This window comes from Cryptotermes secundus, unplaced genomic scaffold (genome assembly GCF_002891405.2).
Source record: "Cryptotermes secundus unplaced genomic scaffold, Csec_1.0 scaffold1072, whole genome shotgun sequence".
Lineage (NCBI taxonomy): Eukaryota > Metazoa > Arthropoda > Insecta > Blattodea > Kalotermitidae > Cryptotermes > Cryptotermes secundus.
In genome coordinates, this window is record NW_019735578.1 from 711,440 (window position 1) to 734,936 (window position 23,497).

At 38.7% G+C, this 23,497-nt stretch overlaps 2 protein-coding genes across 8 annotated transcripts; one reads left to right on the forward strand and one right to left on the reverse strand.

Moving 5' to 3' along the window:
- Positions 1-613: 613 nt before the first annotated feature.
- LOC111869674 (N-alpha-acetyltransferase 40) lies at positions 614-2,662 on the reverse strand. The gene has a single exon (XM_023861369.2). It carries the CDS (start codon positions 2,529-2,531, stop codon positions 1,857-1,859), a length of 675 nt encoding a protein of 224 aa, XP_023717137.1. The 5' UTR covers positions 2,532-2,662; the 3' UTR covers positions 614-1,856.
- Positions 2,663-2,776: 114 nt separating this feature from the next.
- LOC111869666 (U3 small nucleolar RNA-associated protein 14 homolog C) lies at positions 2,777-22,471 on the forward strand. Of its 7 annotated transcripts, none has more exons than XM_023861349.2 (10): positions 2,777-2,901; positions 3,602-3,728; positions 5,032-5,245; positions 8,508-8,663; positions 13,161-13,238; positions 13,884-14,011; positions 15,216-15,417; positions 16,760-18,402; positions 21,315-21,531; positions 22,086-22,471. In XM_023861349.2, the coding sequence occupies exons 2-10, from the start codon at positions 3,622-3,624 to the stop codon at positions 22,287-22,289; spliced, it is 2,949 nt and encodes a 982-aa protein (XP_023717117.1). In that variant the 5' UTR covers positions 2,777-2,901; positions 3,602-3,621; the 3' UTR covers positions 22,290-22,471. The 7 variants fall into 7 exon arrangements, with proteins under 7 accessions (XP_023717117.1, XP_023717118.1, XP_023717120.1 ...); XM_023861350.2 differs by having other exon boundaries at positions 3,605-3,728; XM_023861352.2 differs by having other exon boundaries at positions 2,777-2,891.
- The last annotated feature ends 1,026 nt before the right edge of the window (positions 22,472-23,497 follow it).

Sequence of the window (23,497 nt, forward strand, 5' to 3'; positions counted from 1 at the left end):
ATTCCAGGTTGGTTCATTCCGCATAGAAGAAGAGATGAAGATGATTCACGCTCCTTAACAATGTATATATAATTTTCTTTGAATAAACGTTATACATAAAATTTTTTGAGTATTTTTTCGGCATGGAACACCTTATCGTATTTTACATTAATTTATATGGGAAAAATTGTTTCGCATTAAGAGTAAGATTCTGGAACAAATTATGCTCGTTAAGAGAGGTTCCACTATACATTTAATAATTGGTAAATCGACTATTCTTTATCCTGTAATACAAATGAATTCATTTTCATTCTTTTTGTGTGACTGGTAAGAGCACACATTTCTCATGGATTTGAGGTTCTTTTTACACTGGTGACTGAAGAGTACTGGCTTCTGGGATGTTACATCATGTAGTCTGGCATAAGTTCACACACTAATATTCTGGAGAGAGATTCTAGGTGGCAAACAGCATTTTTGTCCATTACTTTCCGTATCTCTAACCTTAAAGATTGAGACAGTGCATTCCAAATTGGTGTACTGTGTCTACCTCTTCTGGACACTGAAACTACAATATTTAGTTCATGTGCAACAAATGGCATTATAACAAATCATTGTATAATAAAGTAACACAATATGGGTTGGTTAAAATTACACCAATTTTTATTTGTAAATGTACTTTTGTACAAAAAATCCTCTGCTATTAAGAACACAATAGCAGTACTTAACAGACTTAATAATAACCAGTAGCTCTGCACTGTTATTTCATTACACTGCAATGACAAGAGGAGCCAAATTTTATTTTGGACCAGTACATATTTGCATCTACTTACTTTTCATGCATTCATTCATCTGTTCATTACATGAATAAGAACTTAACCTTTAAATTCCTTACAGAGCATAATTTCTTATGATATAAATACACTAATGGTGCATTTCACTTACGAGAAGTGTTTATTAATACAGGATATTTGTAAAACATCAACATCAATCACTTAACTGAATATTTTAATCTATAGGTTTATTCAGTAACACGCAACTCTAAAAATACAATTTAAATCCAATACACACTTAACAAAATCCATTCATTCTTTCAGTGTGCCCGACACAAATACTTGTACAGGATGTATTTAAAAATTTAATATATAATGCATCCCAGAACAAAAACAAATACAGTCTTTAATTTTCTGTTGGCATCTTACATGTGAAAATGAGTTATTCATTAAATTTATAATACATTTCATGCAAGATTAAAATATGAGGGTGAGATACTTCCTGATAATGCTAAATTTGGCAATACTAATGCGAATTTCTGGGTAATCACATCAAAAAAGTAAAAACCTCCCTTAATACTTCAGTTACAGCAGCAGAAATAAGATATACAATCATTAATACAGCAACAAACTCACTTCCTATAAATGCAGGATATTTCTTCAGCAGCTGACTATCGATTTCACAAGACCCTGCACCAAAGGTGCTGGTCATATTTGTTGAAAATTCAAATTACAGTATGGGTCTCCTACTATACCAATTCCACACAAGTGATCCATCAGTGTTACATTTTATTTCTATTGGTTTAACGCATAGTTAAAGACTTGTACAATCAATCCACATTCATTACTGTTCAACAGTCTGATTCATTAACAGCTGATATTCTCCTGTGAAATGTCTTCTACTGCAATGTAACACATGTCCTAATTTTTAAGTCGCATATCTTCATGATTTAAAATTCACTACCATACTTCAATAAAATGCTGATATATAATGAAACAATAGATAGCAAGCTTATGTGAAGCTTTGAACTATTAATACACCTCCCTATTCATCAACAATCTTAGAACACAATTTATAGTAATCAACACTTGATGTCTTGACCATAGTTATCTAGAAGAGGGCAGATTTTTGTTCATTTTGCTGAGTATCTCATAAGGATAGTGTTCAAGTACATTATCTTCTGGGGACGTTTCATCCATTGTATACTTGAGAGCAGTAAAGAAAGCCTTTGCATCAGGATTGCCTTTTAGTACCGTAAGAACAACTTTCTTCATATTTGCAGAAAATCCAATCAGTTCCTGGACTTGCATCATGAACTTACCCAACCCTTTCCTGCGTACCTCTTCCTCTAACTGCAGTTCATAGCAATAAAGAACTTCATCTCCATAGTCCATATCAAATCGAAAATGTGAAAATGCAACTGGTTTCAATTCTGGTTCGGGAGTTCGTGCTATAAGATACCATGCTCTGTCATCTGTCATCTCTTCCTTCTTTACCTTATCATTCCAACCCCACTCACATTGTTCATACAAATCTTTCATGTTCCTCTTTTCAAGCTCAAAAATCCAGTCCATTGTAACAACATCTAGGGAACCACATAATTTGCATTCAAGCGTGACAGTAAGGCCATTCTTTTCAAATTTTCTGAACACAGAAAATGGTGCCATTGGGTCCTCTTGATTATTTGCTCTGTTCACAAGTGCTTGCGAAGCAGATATTCGAGCAATTTCCTCTTTACGTTGTTGCCTCTTCTCCTTACTCTTCGCAGACTTACGTCCCATTATTAAACAAAGTATTAGCAGCGCCTGAAATAAATACGTACTTTTTTGATACACAGATATTCACGAACCATTCCCACCAACACCCCCTCAACGACACAATTAAACATGTTTCGCGCGAGAAAGTCGATCCAACGACCACGGTTCACTGAATAGGGGAACCAAGAGAAAGGATAGAGTAGAGATTTTATCTTATGCTAACAGAGAATCAGATGCATACTGAAGGGGGATCCGTGAAAACAAGACGGAAGATGATTTGTTGGTGGTTTTGTGTCTGTGATGTTCATGTGGCCGTCAATTACGTGCTTTCAATAAAGTAGGAATATGATGTCAGTAGTATTTTACATTAAGAAGAGATAGAGTGTGGGTTAATGTAATGTATTGTATCCTGTTATCTTTATTCTTCCTTTAAAGTATCTCATGTTAAAGTAAAATTGTGCATTATGTTACTTGATTTGTATACTTTTTTTTTCAAATTAGTAATTACAAAAATGTATGATGAATGATATAACTTACATGACTTTACTTAATATAAAGAACTTCATATTTTTCACAATTTACCATGCATTTCACTATCTTCTTTCATCCATTTCAATTAACGTCAGTTTGATGCAGGTTTGTAATATAAACAGTGAAGCGGGAAGTGGTTCCCATTAACACATTTATGAAAATGGACTGTTTTTTTTAAGATAAAAGTAAAAGGTGTTACAGAGCCAGAATAGTGAAAGTACCATTATCTCAGAAATATGAGATGCTAATATAATTGAACAACTGCTTGATTTGAAGACTGAATGGGATGTGACATCGTGTAGATCATGTGTGACCCGACGTTTTGGAGGAACGTATCGCATCCATCTTCAGGGTAGTCACTGCCGCGAAATCTTCAAATCTTAAATGTGCTTAATTTGATTTGGTGTCAGATCAAAAGAACATAGATATCAACAGCATTATTACTTTGTGAATACTAAAATTTAGATTTGTTTACTGATATTATGACATGATACATTCATGTATAGTTACCATTCTTTCCTGTTTAGTATTTAATAATGATAATGTGTTGTTTCTTTTTCTAGCAGTTCATATCAATTGCATAATGGAGGACATTGATGCCGTGTGTAGTGATAACAGTGACCACGAGATAAATGAAGTACAGCATTCCAGTTTGTTAGATGCTGTGTCTCAACTTGATATTAAACAACGGTATGTTCTGTGCAGACTTATTTATAGCCTTTGTTGTGTAACATATAGGTAAGTATATTATCTGTATTACAAGGTTCAACAACCTGTGTTTCAGGGCCACATGACAAACACACATAGTCTTCTTCTGTGACCCTTAGCTCCTTTAATGAAATGTCTTCTTGGAAGGATATCATTGGTATGATAAAAAGGAACTTCTATATGTAAAGGGAATTATTGTTACATCTTTGCAGACAAATTAGTGTTCAAAGTTTGAGGTTCTGGTGAATATTAAGTTTAGAGTCTTCTGGGATCTTCAAGATCTACCTGCATATGGAGGCAGCAATTTGCTCCAAAATGTTGGCACTTATTTACCAAACCACATGTCATTATATCCAAGAAGTCTGTAACTTTAAATTAATATTTTCTTGTGAATTTATATCTCACTGTCCTGTTCTCATCTGTGACTGCACTTGTAACAGTTTAATATGACCCACTAATGTACAGCAGTTGAAGACTGTTTCCAAACAGTGAAACATCTGACTAGTATTCGAAAGGTGACACAGGTGCAACAAAGAGTCAATATCCTGATGCAGTATAACTGGTCGCAACATATTCAAGATGATGGAATAATAAAAGACATAAACTGCTTCCCACTTATGTTTACCCAAGACCTCTGAAGCAAATGCAAGAATACTTCTTTAAAATAGGCCACAGCTACTTTTTCCCATGTTCTCTCCAACTGATCATCGACAGTCATCCTGTCAATGTATATGACAACTTACACAATAAGAAAATATTAAATAAACAAAGAAACAATAATGTATGAACTAGTTAATCATATTGTCTGATGGCTGTCTTTTGTTGTCTTGACCAGCTGAATAACTGTCATTTACTCAAGGAAGGTCTGGTACCTTTGGTCTGCTAGTTAAGTAGGTCATATAAACTTCTGGTCGATGTTAGGATGATATGAATAACAGAGTGAAAGTGATGGGCCAGAAGGAAGAAGCATTTGTGGCCTGTTTCTAGGTACTGATAGAGTGCTAGAGGTTTCCTGGGTGTGCTGAGGAGAGCGATCACAACTTTTTGGATACCTGGTAGTCTGGTAGCAGTACCACAAATCTGACTTTCCCAGTTATGGTCTCCATAATTATTCATATTTTTTCTTCTTCCAGCATTATTTCCATTTTATATGGTTTGATGGAAAAAAATCTGCAGTTTATTTTGTCTTTCTGCAGTCTCTTCCCTTTCATTGTTTAGCCAACTTGTCAGATTTTGTACTAGCTTGAAAGTCAAATAAAAATTGCACACTGATGTTTTGTTTTAGGGTTAAACCTCCAAGTCGTAAAGAATCAAGTTTCCAAGTGTCTGAGTTCCATCTAGGGAAGAATGATGCCAACAGACATGCAGTTCTTATAAGAAATTTGACAAAGTCACTAGGCCAGCAAGGTAGCCATGCTGTAATCACCAAACAGTTGCGTTCCATTCATCGCAAAGCAAAGACGCTCCCACGTCCGTTAGAGAAACCTGTTGCTGCAAGGGTAAAGTATGTTTTGTGAAGGTAGAAGGTAAAGTTATCCATGTGCTTAATGAATTAAGCACTGCACCTTGAAGGCATATGGGGGAGTGGATGTATAGATCCACATTTCCTTGACCTTGGCACTAGTTGGAGGTGAGCGGTGAACTTCACGCCCTGGCCACTTTACCCCCGGGGAAAGAGCCCCCGGTACCCATTGCGTAGGAGATTGGGTGGACTCTAGAACTGGTCTGGAGGACATGGGAAAGGAGAAAATTTTTGATCTTACTGGGACTCAAAACTCTGACCCCTCGGTTGTCCAGCACATAGTCAGTTGCTATACTGACTGCTGTCCCGGCTCCCAAAGTACGTTTTGTAGTTAGCATAAATAAAATGAGGGGGCACATGGTAGCGTAGTTGGTTGAGGCACTTTTCTACAAGCTGGAAGGTCGCGGGTTCAAATCCCGATGTCATTTGATTTTCCAGTTGACCTAATCCTTGGGGTCAACTCAGCCTCTAACAGAAATGAGTACCAGGGGTGGAGGGTGGCCAGCGCATAAGGCTGACAAGTTCACCGCCATCTGTGAGCTGATTGTCTAGAAAATGTGGGAGTCTTGACATCTCAACCCTGCGGGCCTTCACAGCCTGTTACAGGAATAGCTTTACTTTTCTTTTTTTAAGTAATATGATCACAGTGTTGTCATGTTTATGGGCAACTTGATTTTAAATGACTGAATAGCAAGGTTTCTTGCCATCTTCCAGACATTTTGGAATGATGATTTCTTTCCTTGAATATTTTTACAATATCATTTAACATAAATTTGGTTCACTGTGAATGATGGATCAGTTTAGTAACTATTTCACAAATGTGTTAGTAAGAAGACTCATTTTCTGTTTGTTCTGTTATGGTTAATGTGGATGGACAGCTGTGTTTCATTTATTTCTTAGTTTCTGAGTTATGAATGAGTATACACTCTCACATTAATTACCTTGAATAGCCACTGATAGCAGTATGTCCAAGTATACTTCTGCAGTAGCTAAAGCAAAATTGGAAAACCCACATTCTTATTCTTTGAGATGTATAAAGAGTAGAATATGCAGAGATAGTCTTTGAAAGAAAACATGACAATTCAGAGTGAAAAGTTGATACAGACATATTTATATTACTGGAAGTAATGATATACTGATTATACATCATGTTATACTTTACATGACAATTTATGTTGTGAATATAATTTTAAAGAAGAAAATGTAACAGTAACAGTGATTGCTATGCCTACACAGTGCAAAGAGCATGTCGTCTTGAACTATGCAAATAATGTGATCATGGCACTACTCATGGACGTCCATTGTAAGTGTAAAAAAAAAGAAAAAGCAAAGCTATCCCTGTAAGAGGCCTTGAAGACCCATATGGTTGCAAGACGTTGAGGGTCCCACATTATCTAAACAATTGGCTCGAAGATGGTGGTAAGGTGGTAGGTCTTATGCCCCAGCTGATCTTTACTCCCCAGGAAAATTATTTAATTAATTCCTGGTACTCATTTCTCTTAGAGGCTGAGTCGACCCCAGGGCCATAGTGCAGCTGGAAGGATTAGGTCAATTGAAGGAAATCCAATGACCTCATGGGGACTTGATCTCGCAACCTTCCGGCTTGTAGCATCGTGCCTCAACCGACTACGCTAAGGCGTAGGCCTTGAAATTGTCCAGTCCTCCTCCTAAGTAATCCTACAGAACTTAATACTGAACTGAAACTGCATATGGGCCTAAAGAATAAGTGCTAATGTCTTATAGTTTTAATTCAAGTAAAAAAAGCTGTTATTTATAAGACATAAGTCTTGGAAGAAATTGAGTTTCAGTTTTGTTCACTATTTATGTATTTTATTCGTGAATTTAGATTTGTCTCACATGTTAACAACCAGATATAGAGTGTGTTCCAAAAAGAGCTTTACAACTTTGAAAGCTTATATAAATTTATACAGGTTATGTACACAGTGTTTTGAACTGTCATAATGTAGCAAAACACATCGAGTTTTACCTCGGATAGTTATGGTTCAATGTGACTTCCACTGGTAATGTGGCAGACGTCCCACCTGTAGTCAGTCTCTTGTCACATGCTACGTAGCATCTCTGGTGTCATTTCTGAAACTGAGGCAGTAATTCGAGTTTGGAGCTCAACAACATTTGCAGGCAAACGTGGTACGAACACTCGATCTTTAACGAATCCCCATAAGAAAAAATCCAGGGAACGAGGTGGCCCTGCTATCGACGATGCTCTACCAATCCACCGACCTGGTAAATGGGTGTTGAGGTACTCGTGCACTTCTCCAAGGTAATAAGTGAATGCGTCCTTCTTGGTCATCTTTGTCTAACTGTGGAATGAGGAACTCTTGGAGCATGTTCAGATATACGATACTGGTAATGGTCGTCTTCATGAAGAAGAAGGGGTCATACACTCTTTCTTTGCTGAGGGCGCAAAACACGTTCACCTTTGGGCTATCATGAACATGTTCCAGGGAGATACATGGATTTTCGCTGCCCAGATCCTGCAGTTGTGGGTATTGACCTTACCACTGACATGAAACGTGCTCTCATCACTGAAAATTATGGAGTCAAGAAACTTCTCATCGTCTTGTATCTGATGAAACATTTGCATACAGAATTCCTTACAAACCGCCTTATCTGCATCCATAAGGTGTTGAATGATGGATAGTTTGTATGCTTTTAATTGTAAACGTTTTTGTAACACTCGCCACACAGTCATATTTGGAATACCAGTTTCCTGAGACACACGTTACGTTGACTTTCGTGGACTTCGATCGAAGCTCTCCCTAATCTGTTCCACTGTAGCGTCAGAAACGTGTGGCCAACCAGGTGGCTTGGCATGGCACACAGAACATCCGGTCTGAACAAAATTCTTGTGCCAGAAGTAAATTGTAGGCCTACTGGGAGGTTCCTTGCGATACTGAGTGTGAAATTTCCTTTGAACTTGAGTAGCAGACTTCATTTCTTCGAACCAAAACACACAACGAGCATGCTCTGCACCTGTAAAAGTAGCCATCTTGATTTCAATTGCGGGAGAGCTTGTGGTGGCAGTATTGGGTACTGCAGTACCACGTGCATGAAACTGGGTGTTTTTTGCTACGTTATGACAGTTCAAAACATTGTGTATGTCCTCTGTATAAATTTATATAAGCATTCAAAGCCGTAAAGCTCTTTTTGAAACACCCTGTATAGGTTGAGTGTATATATATTTATGGTGCATTAAAAAGTCTGTAATTTCATTCCAGATTCAACGTTCAGTTGGATTTCGGAATGCAAAAATTCAACTGGGTCGATGGGACGCTGTTGTGTACAGCAATCGAGTTGCAGATCAACTTTCTTTCCCGTTGAAACAGTCCACAGTTAGTTTTCAAACAACAAATGATTTTATTTCAAAGTTAAAGGTATGTTTAAATTCAGTTATATTACTTACTTATTTATGGAGCTGAGCCCTTCTTGAGGAGAAGCCAATTCTGCAGCTCCTCAAGAATTTCCCAGCATTTTATGGAACCCAAAGGTTCACTGCTGTGTTCACAAGAGCCCTCCACTTGTCCCTATCCTGAGCCAGATCAATCCAATCTGTACCACCCATCCTATCTCTCTAAAATCCATTTTAATATTGTCCACCCACCTACGCCTTGTTCTTCTCAGTGGTCTCTTTCCTTCTGGCTTTCCCACCAATATCCTATACGCATTCCTCGTCTCCCCCATTCGTGCTACATGACCTGCCCACCTCATTCTCCTTGACTTGATCATTCTAATTATACTTGGAGAAGAGTACAAGTTATGAAGTTCCTCATTATGCAGTTTTCTCCAACCTCCTGTCAGTTCAGCCCTCTTTGGTCCAAATATTCTCCTCAACGCCTTAATCTCAAACAGTTATCCTATATTACCCTCAAAATACAGGTCTCCAGTTTATGATGATTATGATGATTTAGGGACCATGTCCTTGATGTTCATAATATATATAATTCAGAAATTTAATATATAATTTACTTAGTTCACTAATACAGATCCATATTAGTCCATTAATTGAGTGATGGCGGTTATGTATTTATTGTAACCATCTGCTGATGGTCAGACCATCCAAAATATGTACTGATGTAGAAAACAAAAAGTATCGACACATTATTAGTTGTATTTATTTGTAAAGTGTTGTGTTGATGGCCACATTAAAGTTCTTAATTGATACACAACAGGGTGCAAACAATAAAGGTAATGAAACACACCTCCATGTAATGAGTATATACAGGATGTTTCACGACTTTAGGGCATAACTGCAGGAGGTGATTTCCTAGGTCTTTGTGATCAAAAAAGTTCAGATAAACATGTGTCCGATTTTGGATGGTTATGGAGTTATGACCATTTTAAACTCAGAATAGAAGGTAATGATTACTGACAATAAACGAAACAAAATAATAAACCAGTATAATACATCATACATTTAAAGTATGAATGTAAAGTTAACTTCGTGAAATTACCTTTAATTTGAATTGATTGGTGCTTAAAGCTGATTTTCGAAAATGCCACCGCCGGCCTCAACACAGGCTGCCACTCGGTTGTGAACCATGCGGGCAGCCCGTAGCAGCTTTAGCTGGCTGTTTCTTATGTTGTCAGCGGCGTCCAGAATGCAACCGAGGAAAGCATCTCTTGTTGCCACTTTCACATTGTAAACCAGTTCTTTCATCCATCCCCATCCAGTGGGCTTAAGTCTGGAGACCTGGCTGGCAATTCTTCGTGTACTCGTACGTGGACTGCGGTGTACCATACGAACAATGCCTTCTTCATTGACACCTTCATTAACACCACACTTGGCTGCAATACTTACGCCGGGAAGTGTACCGGTATCTTGCAATGCCTGGTAAACTCCAGTAAACACCCTCCAGTTCGGTATTCTATGATTCGGAAACCGTTGCTGATATTCAGCTACGGCAAGAACTGAGTTACTGTCACAAAACCCGTACACATAAATCATATCTGCATACTCCCCAAATGAAAATGTAAATGGCATCGTGAACATAACAGACGCACCGAGATGAGAACTGTTCTGAACACCAGTAGCCGCCATACTAGCCATGGCCAGACATACCAACCCACCTCTCAAGTGTCGAGATAACGAGAATGCTCTGTCTGTAGCTGGCTAAAAATATCGACCTGCCAGATGATAAGACATGGTTCACACGAAAGTGTGTACGGGAATGAAAAATGGTCATAACTCCGTTTTTGTCCAAAATCGGACACATGTTTATATTGTAACATGTTGTGCAACGGAGAACCCCTCCCTACCCAACTGCAACGTGGCAACTCAGGCCACAAGCGCGTGGCAGTAACGTAGCGCTCCCTCCCACCCCTCCGCGGTGACGTAACGCGCAACGCTACGTACCCGTAATCAACTTCCTACTGTGACGTGGCACTCATTACGCAACAGGCAAGCACTGCAGCTATATAAGTGAGCTGCACAGCAGCTACCAGTCAGTTCTACTGTAGCAGTTGGCGACTTCAGTTGTACTGAAGACATTTCCGAGTTGTACTGTGACAGCCGAGGAGAGTTATAAAGTAACAGTCGCCTAGTCAGTTATACCGTGGCCATCGCCGAAGATAGTTCCGAGCAAGCCTACGAGCTAGTGTGTTATCAACAGTTCTCCAGTCAGCTGACTACCGTTGGAGCATAGCAGCCGTCGCGGAAAGAAGAACCGGACGTGTGTGTGATTGTGTAATTGGGAGCGTGTGATACAGTGATACATCGCTCCTGTACTGTAAACGTGTAGACTACTGAGACAGATTGGCGCATAGGGTTATAAAGTGTGAAACCCCGCAACAGTGGTAACAGATTATCGCGAGTAGGGTTATAAAGCGTGAAACCCCGCAACTGTGTGATAAGTAATTGTAGCCGTTATTTGTAGATTGTTAAATAAACCAGTTAACCATCTCTACGGCGTCTTCAGTGACGAAACACGTTACATTGGTGTCAGAAGTGGGATCAGTAACGAAACACGTTACAATATGAACATTTTTGATCACAAAGACCTAGGAAATCACCTCCTGCAGTTATACCCTAAAAAGTGAAACACCCTGTATATATCATGCATGTGAAATCTCAGATTCTATTTTTCCAAGTCTTTAGTGCTGACCATCTTAAGGATTGAGTGTTTTGAAACTGTTCTGGTGGTAAGAAGATAAATTGATCTCTCCACGTATTTCATTGTATTCCCTTGTCTCCTTTTCTCTGTGGAGCATGTAAATGTGTTATTGGAGGGATCCTGTTGTCTTGTACTCTGTCAACATAATATATGAGATTTTAGGTGTTTATGGATTTCTGGGTTGTGACATTGTATGCCTCTAACAGCAGGTTGCTCTGAATTGTTGGTAACCATTACAAGACTGCAGTTTTATAACAGTGTGAAGAAATCTACATACTAACAGACAGACAGACAGACAACTGAAGAACTCTTCATAACCACTGCTATGAGAACCTCAAATCCCAGACAGACAACTTTTTGGTGGAAACAGATTGGTCTGACTATAAAAAGGAACTTCATAACTAGACCAATCATCTATATGAACCATATGTCACTTGAAGAACAAACTTTTTTGTATCCTAAAAGAACGGTAACAAATAAATAAACAAATTATTTAAGTAAACAAAAAATTAAATAAATCTCTGCTAAACCAATTTTACTTACCCACTGAAAGAAATTGCTATATGCAACTACCCTCTGGTGGCAGAAGCAGAAACTGTACTACCAGCTGGCAAAAATATCAGTGTCATACTAGAAGATTGTGTTGCAATTTCAGTAACATTTCCATATTTATATTTACAGACGGACAACAATTCTGTAGCATTTTAGCTTAACATGGATGAAAGCCCTTTGGAATGAAGCAGTCACACAATTAGGCAAGAAATTTGCTGAACATTACCCAAAGATTCATTGCCATGTCTGTAAGAACCCATCATTGAATTTAAATTCTTTATGCCTAGGTTTCCCAAGCGGACTCATCCGTTCAAATTTTCTGACCACAGTTTTGTATGTATTCTGTCCCATGGATGCTACATGCCCTGTCCATCTCGATTAATCCCGTTAATAATATTTGGAGAAAAGCACAAATTACAAGGCTGAGTCAAACGAAAACCTTAAATTTGTAATAAAAAATCGAAATTTCACGCCATTATCCTGTAAGTTGGTAAGCATGCTACAAAAAGCGTGCAGAATGGCCTGTAGGTTGCAGCATAGTGCAGATGCCTGAACACCGTCACAGCACCAGTATAAGATGGCTGCCCCACTTGAGACTTGCACCAGGGAAGAACAGCGTTCTGTTATTCGGTTTTTGTGTAGTGAAGGTGTGAAACCTATCGAAATTTATCGAAAAATTAAGTTTCAGTATGGTGATGCATGTTTATCACATCAGAAAGTGTACAAATAGAGTAGGAAGTTTGCAAATGGTGTGACTTCAGTGGAAGATGCTCCGTGTCTGGGTCAGGCACATCGAGTGTGACTCCAGAGAACACTGCAGCAGTTGAAGCCATAGTGAGGGAAAACCGCTGAGTGACATTGAATGAAATTGCGGCAAGTTTAAACATTAGAGGTATGTCACGCGGTGCATGAGGGGTTGTGCGGACTACCAAAAGAATTTTTTTCTAAAGGAATTCGTGCACTTTGTAAGCACTGGAGGACTTGCATTGAGCGTGGGGGAGATTATGTTGAAAAGTGATACAGCTTTGTACCACTTGTGCACAATAAATAATACTCAAAAAAATATTTAAGGTTTTCAATTAACTCGCCTACGTATGAAGCTTCTCATTGTGTAATTCTACCATGTTCTTGAATATCTTCCAATTTGTGTTCTTTGTGAAACAAGTTAAATGAAAATTATGTCACTTACCTAAGAAGCTTTTGTTGCAGTCGCAAACAAGGACTCCTCTGGAACAGCAAATGGATGAAATCTTAAACAACAGCCCAGCTGTACAGGAAGAAAGAAAGGTCTGTTTGCTTTTCAGAGTGCTTGCTGTAATTTATGTGAACAGAGAGTAGAGAAAGTTTGTACCCTATGAATTTGGACAAAGATGTATCACTAAGAACTTTTGAGTTCAGGTGCCTTCTCTATATAAATGATTCTATTTAAAAGCAGGATGCATGAAATTAAGATTAAAAGGAGGGGGTAGTCATAGTTCGTCCTTGGTTTCTATGGTAAATAACTAGAATCTCTATTTCAAAGATGAGACTAAGTAATTATCTGCAACAGAAACCTTTTCAAAACCTGGTAGTTATGCAGGTGGTCAATAAATATCTTGCCTTTTAAGGAATCTCAAAGTTCATTGCCTTGGTCACGAGTGTGCAACCGGAACCTGTATTGAGTCGGTGGAATTGAGTCCACACTATTTGTTTAAGATATACTTCAGTATTATTCTTCCAATTGGGCCTAGGCCTTTCAAGTGGTCCCTTCAAGCTTTCAGACCAAAATTTATGTATTTCGTCATCTTTTTCCATGTAATCTGTGTGTCCAACCTGCTTTGATTTGATTGTTGTATATATTTTTAGTGAAGAATATGAATTATGGAGGTCCCCATTATGTAATTTCTGCATTCTCAAGAAATTGTGAATTATTATTATTGTTTTCTTATGTAGGAAGAAGAAGAGTATCAGTTAAGTTTAGCTGAGATGCGAGAGCGTCGCAGAGAGATGGCCAAATTGCGTGCACAGCAGTCCTATATGGCCTCAAAGGCTAGCAGGCAGAAAAAGATCAAGAGCAAGAAGTAAGCTTCAGGTTTTAAATGTATGAAGACTGAAGGTTCTTTCTCTTCTAAGATGCCTCTGACCATGGTCTGACCTCTGGGTGATAAGGTTGAAGGAATCTTGAGATTCTTGAGGAATAGGGATGATGATGGCTATAAAGCATTGATTTTTATGCTAGTTTTATTTAATGACACTATATAAGCGACATTGGTTAATAAACATCAAGTGACAGGATGATTATATTCATGAAGGTACTGGCATGACTGAGGAAAACTGCAGAAACCTCAGTGACAGTAGTCAGGCACAAAATAGAATCCACCATCTCCTAACTACAAAGCTAGAGTGATAGTCGCTATAGTTACTCTGGAACAGTTAACCTATCTGAGGAGACCTCTGGCATAGCATAAACCTCAAATCATGATGGACTCTGGTTTTCTGCTTCATCATACAAAATGTTAAGTTTGTCAGTGATGTGAGATGTAAAATTTTCTTGAATCTGAGACCTTTCCTACAGGAATGCTATACTTCTAAACCACTGGTACCAATTATTGAAAGTAACTGCAAGAAAATCTCATTATTCTGTTGCTGCTTACTTCCCCACAAAATCATGTCCTGGGAAAGTTGCTGTATTGAGTCTGTCCTATAAAGCAACATTGCCCCTCATTCCTCTTCAGGTCCTTTATCAGAATCAGTTTAACAGTCACAGAATTTATACTTCATTCCCATGTCAGATTCATTCAACGGTCATAAAAACATTAAAACAAAAGTAAATATATGATATTTTTATGGTTTATATAATAATGCCTTGAGTCATTCAGATTAATTTAACCTTGTGACTTGTCATATGGTTAGGTGCATAGAATTCAAAGGAGGAACATTCAGAAACTCAGATTATGTAAGTCCACTGTCAGCCTGACTATGACAGTTCTAAAAATCAACAAGACAAGTTTTTTTTTTTTGTGGTTCTCATGATGGTGAATACAAAGATTGTGGTTTTATGAGGTGTGACACTGTGTATTTTGGAAGATAAGGAGCAAAAAGACCATAATTTTAAATTGAATTCAGCTGGGTGTCAGAATATGTGGACTTCAGATGGTTCATCATATATTTATCAGTGTTCACAGTTTTTGTCAAATGAAACAGATAAGTGAAAGGTAAATATATAGGATGTGCGTGCATTGCGAATACATATGTGCATATGTACGTATAACTTACTTGCTACAGGTATCATCGAATTCTGCGGCGTGAACGTATTCGACAGCAGTTGAAAGATTTTGAAGTCCTTCAGAAGACAGATCCTGAAGCTGCATTGCAGCAGCTTGAGCAGCTGGAACGGACACGTGCGGAAGAACGAATGTCTCTCCGACATCGCAGTACAGGGCAGTGGGCAAGAAATAAGGCTGTGAGAGCAAAGTATGATGAAGAGGTTGGTATACCTGCTAAATATTGCCTGCTCATACTTCAAATGATTCCCCAAGTACAGGTTCAGAATGTGTATGTGAAAATGGCTTACAGCATAACCTGCATATAATGGATTGAAACCAGATGTCAGTATTCAGTGGAAAATTTTTGTTGGTCATAGAATATAAACACCATTAATGTAAATTTATGGTTAATAAAATTACACTGTTCAGTTTAGAAATAGGATTGAAAAGAAAGGGTTAAACGAAATGATATGTGTGAATATTTAACATTTTCCATTCATTTACTCATTACTTACTCATGGAGCTGAGCCCTTCTTGAGGAGCCGCCAATTCTGCAGCTACTCAAGAATTTCCCAGCATTTTATGGAACCCGAAGGTTCATTACTGTGTTCACAAAAGGCCTCCACTGGTCCCTATCCTGAGCCAGATCGATCAAATCCATACCACCCCATCCTGTCTCTCTAAAATCTTTTTTTAATATTGTTCACCCATCTACACCTTGGTCTTCTCATTGATCTCCTTCCTTGGCTTTCCCACCAATATCCTATATGCATTCCTCATCTCCCCATTCCTGCTACATGCCCTCCCAACCTCATCCTCCTTGACTTGATCATTCTAATTATACTTGGAGAAGAGTACAAGTTATGAAGCTCCTCATTATGCATTTTTCTCCAACCTCCTGTCACTTCATCCCTCATCGGTCCAAATATGCTCCTCAACACCCTGTTCTCAAACACCCCCAGTCTGTATTCCTCCTTTAATGTCAGAGACCAAATTTTGCAACCATACAGAACCACGGGCAAAATTATAGTTTTGTATATTCTAATTTTTATGTTTTTGGACAGCAGACGAGAAGACAAAAGGTTCTGGACTGAATGGTAGCAAACATTACTCGAGTTCAATCTCCTCTTAATTTCCTCCTGAATCAGGTTTCGATTTGTTATCATCATTCCCAAATAACATTTTTCATTCATATAGTTTTATTCCAGGCTCTGTTTCCTGAAATCTGTGTGAGAAGAAATTTGGAAGAAATAGGAGAGAAGATATCGAAAGAATAAACTCATACAGGTTCCACCAAAAAATGATGAAATGCAAGCTTAGATACAAAGATGCTTAAGAAGGCTCCTGAAATTGCAGATTCTGAGTTGTAATCCCATAAGAAGCCAACTAGGCCTGATATTAGGAAGGATGATGATGATGACGAAAACTGCTCTTGCTGTTACTATCATCACAGCAGAAAATATTTGTGCTTTTGTGTGTATATGTATATAATGTGTCACTTATTTTGTCTTTATAAACAGAGGGTCAAGTATGTGCAAGTCTGATCCTGTTTTGTTATTGCAGAGCCGCCAGGAATTGGCACAGCAACTTGCAGTAAGTCGGGAGTTAACACAGAAAATTCAGGTTGAGAGCAGCAGTGATGAAGAAGTGGAAGAAGAAAATTGTGAGAACAGAATACCAACTAACAATGATAATCCTTGGATTGCACCAAAAACAACTTCAGAGGTGGATGAATTTGTCAGTGAGTATCGCAAATACTGGGAAGAGCATAACAAGAAGTCTTCAGTAGAAACTAGCAGTACTAATGAAATTGCAGCCCATAACAAAGTGGAAGATGTGAGAGAAGTAGGAAGTGACGTAAGGAAAGGACACACACAGAATCATGAAACAGCACCAGGAGATAAAAATATCAAAGAGGAAGATCTCATGGGAAGCTGCAGTTTAGAATCTGTAAATACAACAGATAAAAATAATGAAGATATTTGTATAGATACTGACATTCCTGTAAAGGAAGGACAAAAGTGTACTGATGCAGTTTATAATAGTACTGAGACACCAGCTGCACAGCACAGTACTTTTGAAGAGGTAAGCAGTACTGAGGGTCAGTCAGAAAGGAAACCCAATGAAGAAAATGATACAGCTGAATGGATAAATAATAGTACTGAAATTCTGAGTAAGGAAGAAAGATTATCACCAAAAAAACTAAAGAGTACTGGAGAAGAGCTAAATAGCAATACTTTGGTGCATCCACAGATGAAAAATGTGTCACCAAGTAAGCCAAAGAGTATGGCAGAACAGGAAGATGATGGTACTAAAATTATTCCGAAATGGATATCACTGAATAAACATAAACAAGTAAATATTAGTTCTGGGGTGCACCAAAAAAGAAATATATCACCAAACAAACAAGAAAATATAACAGAAGAGGTAAATAATAATATTATGATTCAGTTGAAGAGGAAGAAATTATCAGAGAAGAAACCGAATGCTACAGCCGAACAAGTAAATAGTAAGAAGAAGAAAACCAAATCTAGTTTTAATACAGATGGTGACAAATTTGAGCCCTTGGAGTGTCACTCAACATTAATTGCAACAACAAATTCATGGGTTGTGACACCAATAGTTCCAGAAATGGGTAAAATGGTGGACTATAATATATCAGAAGGAAAAAGCAATAAACAGAATAAAAGAAACAGTACTGACAAGAGTACAAAAAAGAAGGAAGTAAAGATAGGCAAATTGTTTGATGATATGCAAGAAAAACTGAAGGAGAAAGTGGATAAGAAGTTGAAGAAACTGAAATCAGAGATGAATATTAAAGATAAAGACAAGGCTGAAGACACAAATACAGAATCAGATAATGAAGGTCCTTCATTGAAGTTGAAACAGGTGAATGTTCAAGCAAATATGGATGAAGAATTAGTTGAACAACCTCATGATGGGCTACAGGAAACTGAATCTTCAAACATGAACCTGAACAAGATAGTAGCTGAGTCGAGATTAGAGGAAGAACAGCAGGAACCTCCAGCAGACAATATTGATCCCAACAAGTTCATCGCAATGAAACCCAAACACTTGCAGACAGAGCTCCCAGACATAGTTACTGGAGGTGATGAGGCTATTGATGACAATGAAGATGACAGTACAGAAAGGCAGATGACTATCACTGAAGCATTTGCTGAAGATGATGTAGTTGCAGAGTTCAGGTAAGAGAAAAATATATCTCCTACATGCCTGACCATGTAAAGATAATTACAGTTGTCCCCTGCAGCCAAGGATCATATGAAAAAGGCATATTGGGGTTCGTAAATTCTTTCCCTGCAATTACACCAAGCCTGATCTGCTATGTCCGTAATGTTCTAATCTGAGGCCATTACCTGAAGGCTGTGTCATATAATTAATATTGTCATGTGTATCAGTGACAGGGTTCACATATGTCATTGGATTTATTAATCACCTATAGGTCATAACTACAAGTAATTATTGCTGAGTTACACAGTTTGAAATCATTCCACACTACTCTCAGTCTGTTTCCACTAGTTTTCACTATCTGTTTCCTGGCAATGGATTTATAACACAGGAACTATAAAAATCTCACTAAATTACACACCCCCAATATCAGTATCCTACAGCACATGTAATGCCACACACTAAGTCTTCTAATTCCTCTTCTGGCTACACTGTTGTTCCCTTGGAACTTCAGAACTTGAGTGAAGTCATTTCCAAAAGTCCAAAGTCACATTGTGACTGATGGTCAGTCATTCAGTCAGTAAGTCATGGTGTCAAGCTCCATCTAGAGCTCATGACCAGATATTTATTACTGTTTGACAGTTACGGTCTTGTTTTTGTGGGGTGCCCTCTCTGCTGAGAGTACAGGTCTGTCTTTTGTATATGCTGCTGGTCATTGTCAGCACAGTCTTTCTCGGGTCCAAGTCCTTTGGGACTCATGACCATATTTTACTGCCTCAGACTTGCTACTTCCCTTTATGTTGCCTCCTATGACTCGCAGGGTCACGGTGGAGGTATTCAACCCCACCTCCACAAGGGTTAAACATTCCAGTATCTCTTACATCCTCTCAGCACGGACCATGCACAGAAAATGCAGCCCCTCTATTGTTGCATGGCGCAGACCACAGCAAAAACGTATCACATGACAGACCATGAGTTTGTTGGTCCATTGCCACCACTGGATGTGGCATGGACAACATAGAAAACATATCAGACCATGAGTTTGTTGGTCTGTTACCAGCACTGGGTGTGGCATGGACAACACAGGAAACACAGTTTCGTCTATTGTTGCATGTTGGACTGTGTTTAGAGAGTTGTTGACCAGCAATGCGTTGATCTATGTTGTATAGTGGAATTTCCATTTAATGTCTGAGTCATTGCCACTTGTCCTTCCTCATTTCCTATACTCCCAGTAAATCTAAATTACACTTTGTTAATTCTCTTGCTACAGTATTCATGAAGACATTAAAATTTGATTATATCTGGGGAATGCTTGCCACCATTCAGTTCAGGATATTTTATCTTCCTGTTTGTTAAGGGCTAAAAAAATTTAGAAGATACAGAACTATAATTTTGCCTGTTGTTTTATCCAGATAGAAACTTGATCTTTCACCCTAACAGAAGAACATATTGTCTTGTGTTGGGTGTGTCATGTGACACAATCAAATAACTTGACGTAGGTCAAGGATGTAGTGAATATTTACTCTCCTTCGCTTTTACAGTTACACAATTAACAGATATACAATTTTAGTCTTGTACAATCCAGTATCTCAGTTGCTTCTCCTGCTGTAGTCACTGCCATGCTCTCGATACAACTCAACTCGGCGACTACTGGACTTCACCTCATCTGTCTGGCTTCACAATCCACACACTCACACACTGCTCAGCCGGCCTCTTATACTGTTCCCTGTTGCCACGTAGTAACCGCGGTGTCCCCTATTACGTCATAGTGGGAAGTGCTGTTACATCACCGTGGGGGGAGTGTTTCCTGGCCTGCTACCATAGCGGCCACAGATCGTATGCTGTTATGTCACCACAGGTGGGGGTTACCGAGCGTTGCGCAGTTACTGGATGAGTGGGGTAGATGACGTCACTTGCACTCCCTGTTGCGCAATCCAAGCGTTCACAGAGTTGTCGCCTAGCAACACGCCGATACAATCCGCAACTCTCACGTTGTGTGCGTGCCCCAAAGCCTCTGTGGCTCAGCAGTTCCTGCATAGAGCCAATACACCACATTGCTCCCTCCTTAAGGCTGTTCATCCCGAATAGCCTAATGGTGCATCCCTGTTCTTTTTTTTTTTCATGGCTGTGCTTGCTGCGTCTTTTTGGTTCTGCTACTCTTGCAGCGACTATTCTCCGGCCATTACTACTGCTCCCCTCTGAAGATTGTTCGTGCCAAACAACTCCTTGGTCCAGTGTTCGTCGATCCGTTGTATCACATTCACTCCTCATTCACACCAGGGAGGCCAGTGTTTTTACATTACTGGTTCCTCCTCTGCTTGCAGTCTCTTTTTCGTTTTGGAGGGGGCCTACCCCTCCACAAGGTATATTTTCTTATTTTTCATAACCCGTGGGAAGTACCAACTATTAGTTTCACGATCTTTCCTCTGAAAATCTCATTGACGGTCTTCTTGCTCATTTCTTCACTTCCCAGGTGTGATCGCTGTTCTTATCCACACCCTTCAGTGTAGTTCGTGGTTGGCTTCTTTATTCTCGTTTTGCAATGCGGGCCTTTCCAGCGTGTATTTTCCTCTCTTCATTCTTTCCAGGTTTCTTGTTCAGAATTGACCCTGGTTGAATATTTCTTTATGAAATTTCCCTTGTGCTGTGTCACACCTGCACATCTAGTCTTATTTCTGTCAGCGGCCAATTCGTGCCGTGGTCCACACTTTCCTTGGGTCAAAATCTCCCTGAAGATGTTCTGCTTATGCTGTGCCACTGTTGCACGGCGGGACACCTTCTTGCAGGTGGCAGCCAATTTCTTCTGGGGTCCACAATTTTCCCGTGTCGAATTCTTCGGTTTCAAATAATCTGACCCATTTGCATGTTCTTACTTTTTTTCAATATTGTGGCATATACGTTGCATTAAATCTCTTTTGTCTGTAATTAGGAAGGAGAAGGAGGAGGTGACAGATAAATCGCAACCAAAGAGTATTGATTTGTCTTTGCCTGGCTGGGGAGAGTGGGGTGGAAAGAACCTGCCTGTGTCTTCAAGGAAGAAACGCCGTTTCATAATTAAGTTCCCTGCAGTAGCACCAAGGAAGGATACCAACAAAGGAAATGTTATCATTAATGAAGAAAAGAATAATAAAGTGGTGTCTCATCAGGTCAGTGTCATCTCATTATCTTTAATGAATGGAACATTTCAAAATCTCAGTGGTAAATCTGTGAAATGTTAGGAAGTGTAGTATATCCATGAAGTTGGCATTTTTGTCTACAGCAGTTTTTCTAAAGTGAACAGTTCAGAACAATCCAGAATTAGAGTCATGTAGCTTTTACAAAATGTTAATTATGAACTATGATTCTGCTGCATTACTTAAAATGATTTCAGGGATCTTGTAGAACATAATAATTAATAATCATGTAACCTCTGATTTATCTCTATCCAAAATTTCAGCTGATACAAATTCATAGTATATGTGAGGTTCATATTGTCTTGTAGGTCTTAAGGGTTTCCAACAATGGTGTATAACACTCAGGATTACTAAGTTTTTGGATTTTGGTCATCATATGGTATTCTAAAAACATGAAAGAGCACAGCTTTTTGGAAACTGGATATGTTCCCATCCTTAGGTGATGGGTGGGAGACACCTACTCTGCTTGATCTGTTAGAAAGAGCTAACTTTAGTCCAGTGATTGAAGTTTTGTTTTTCTATTTTAGGTAAGTGAATTACCATTTCCTTTTACAAGTGTGAAGGACTTTGAAGCCAGTATCCGTGCTCCCATTGGTAACACCTGGATTCCAGAAACTGCACATCGTAAACTAACAAAGCCCTCAGTTATAACAAAACTGGGAACAATTATTAAACCAATGGATGAAGATATGTTGGTGAACAAGGAAAAGAAAGTTAAAGGAATGCCATAATATTATGTACTTATGATGGTGTGAAATAGTATATTAATAATAATAATATTATTACCAGAATACTTTTCCATAATTTTTTACCCTAATATACAGAGAATGTGATCATTTGGTTTTACTGTTGACGAGATGATTCTGACAACTCAAAGCATAATCGTAACATAGTAGTAAAGGGATCAGCAGAGTAAAGGTGTATTATCCGAGTCAAAATGGTGTATGTTTTATTCATGGTATAGAATGTATGTACTGTAGGTATGCCATTCTGTATACCTTTGACACAAATAGATAAGCTGAACATAGGTGTAGAGTGAAGTGTATCTTTTTGTGTTCATTCTGTGTAGTTTAAATTGTCTTACCTGCAGTTGTTGCTTGGGGGAAAGAGGTAACATAGCTATGGAAATTGTGTTTACACATATTTATTCGGGCTGTATTTGCCCACATGCTGCTTGCAGAGCTTGTGCATAGCACTGTCTACACTTGTTATGTGTATTACAGGTAGTGAACTCAAGTCTGGTGATTAGAAAGTGATAGTTTTAATACGAGATTAGTGAAAATCTGATGAGTAGTGAATCTGTTATATCAAAATCCACACAGATGATCTCCAATTATTCCAGCTGTATATGGACTTAACCTTGAGGGGATACTGGATAAAATTTTGTATGAAGTTAATAACAGAAATATCCCATGATAATTACTGTAGTCAGTTTATCGGCCTTTCATGTGGATTGGTACAATAGACTCGCGATGCTACGCCAAGGTAACTGGCAACCGCAATTTTCAAAAACTCGTATCAGCACTAGTATTCGTATTACTTGATGGAGCAGCGAAAATTGAGGAAAGGAAACTGAGCATTCCAGACTTCTCACAATTGCGTTGCCGCGTCTTTTTCAGGCAACGAAGCATGCCAGTCTTCTCAAGATGGCGTTGCCGCGTCGTTTCCTAGTGTCAGCTGTTCTATAACCCGCGTCTCTGATTCATTTATTTTTCCTCGGATGCCACGAAAGGTTGACGAAGCTGTTGATTTTGTTTTTTCTGCAGTTAATTAAGTAACAGCCTGGCATATATGAGAAACGCCACCCCGACTATGCTAGGCAGGACAAAATAGATTTGTCTTTGGGAAAGAATATCTCATGAGACAAAGGAGTCTGGACCCTGCTTAAGTTCTCTGGAAACAATAAAGGCACACCAGTTTAAATTGTCACAGAAGAACG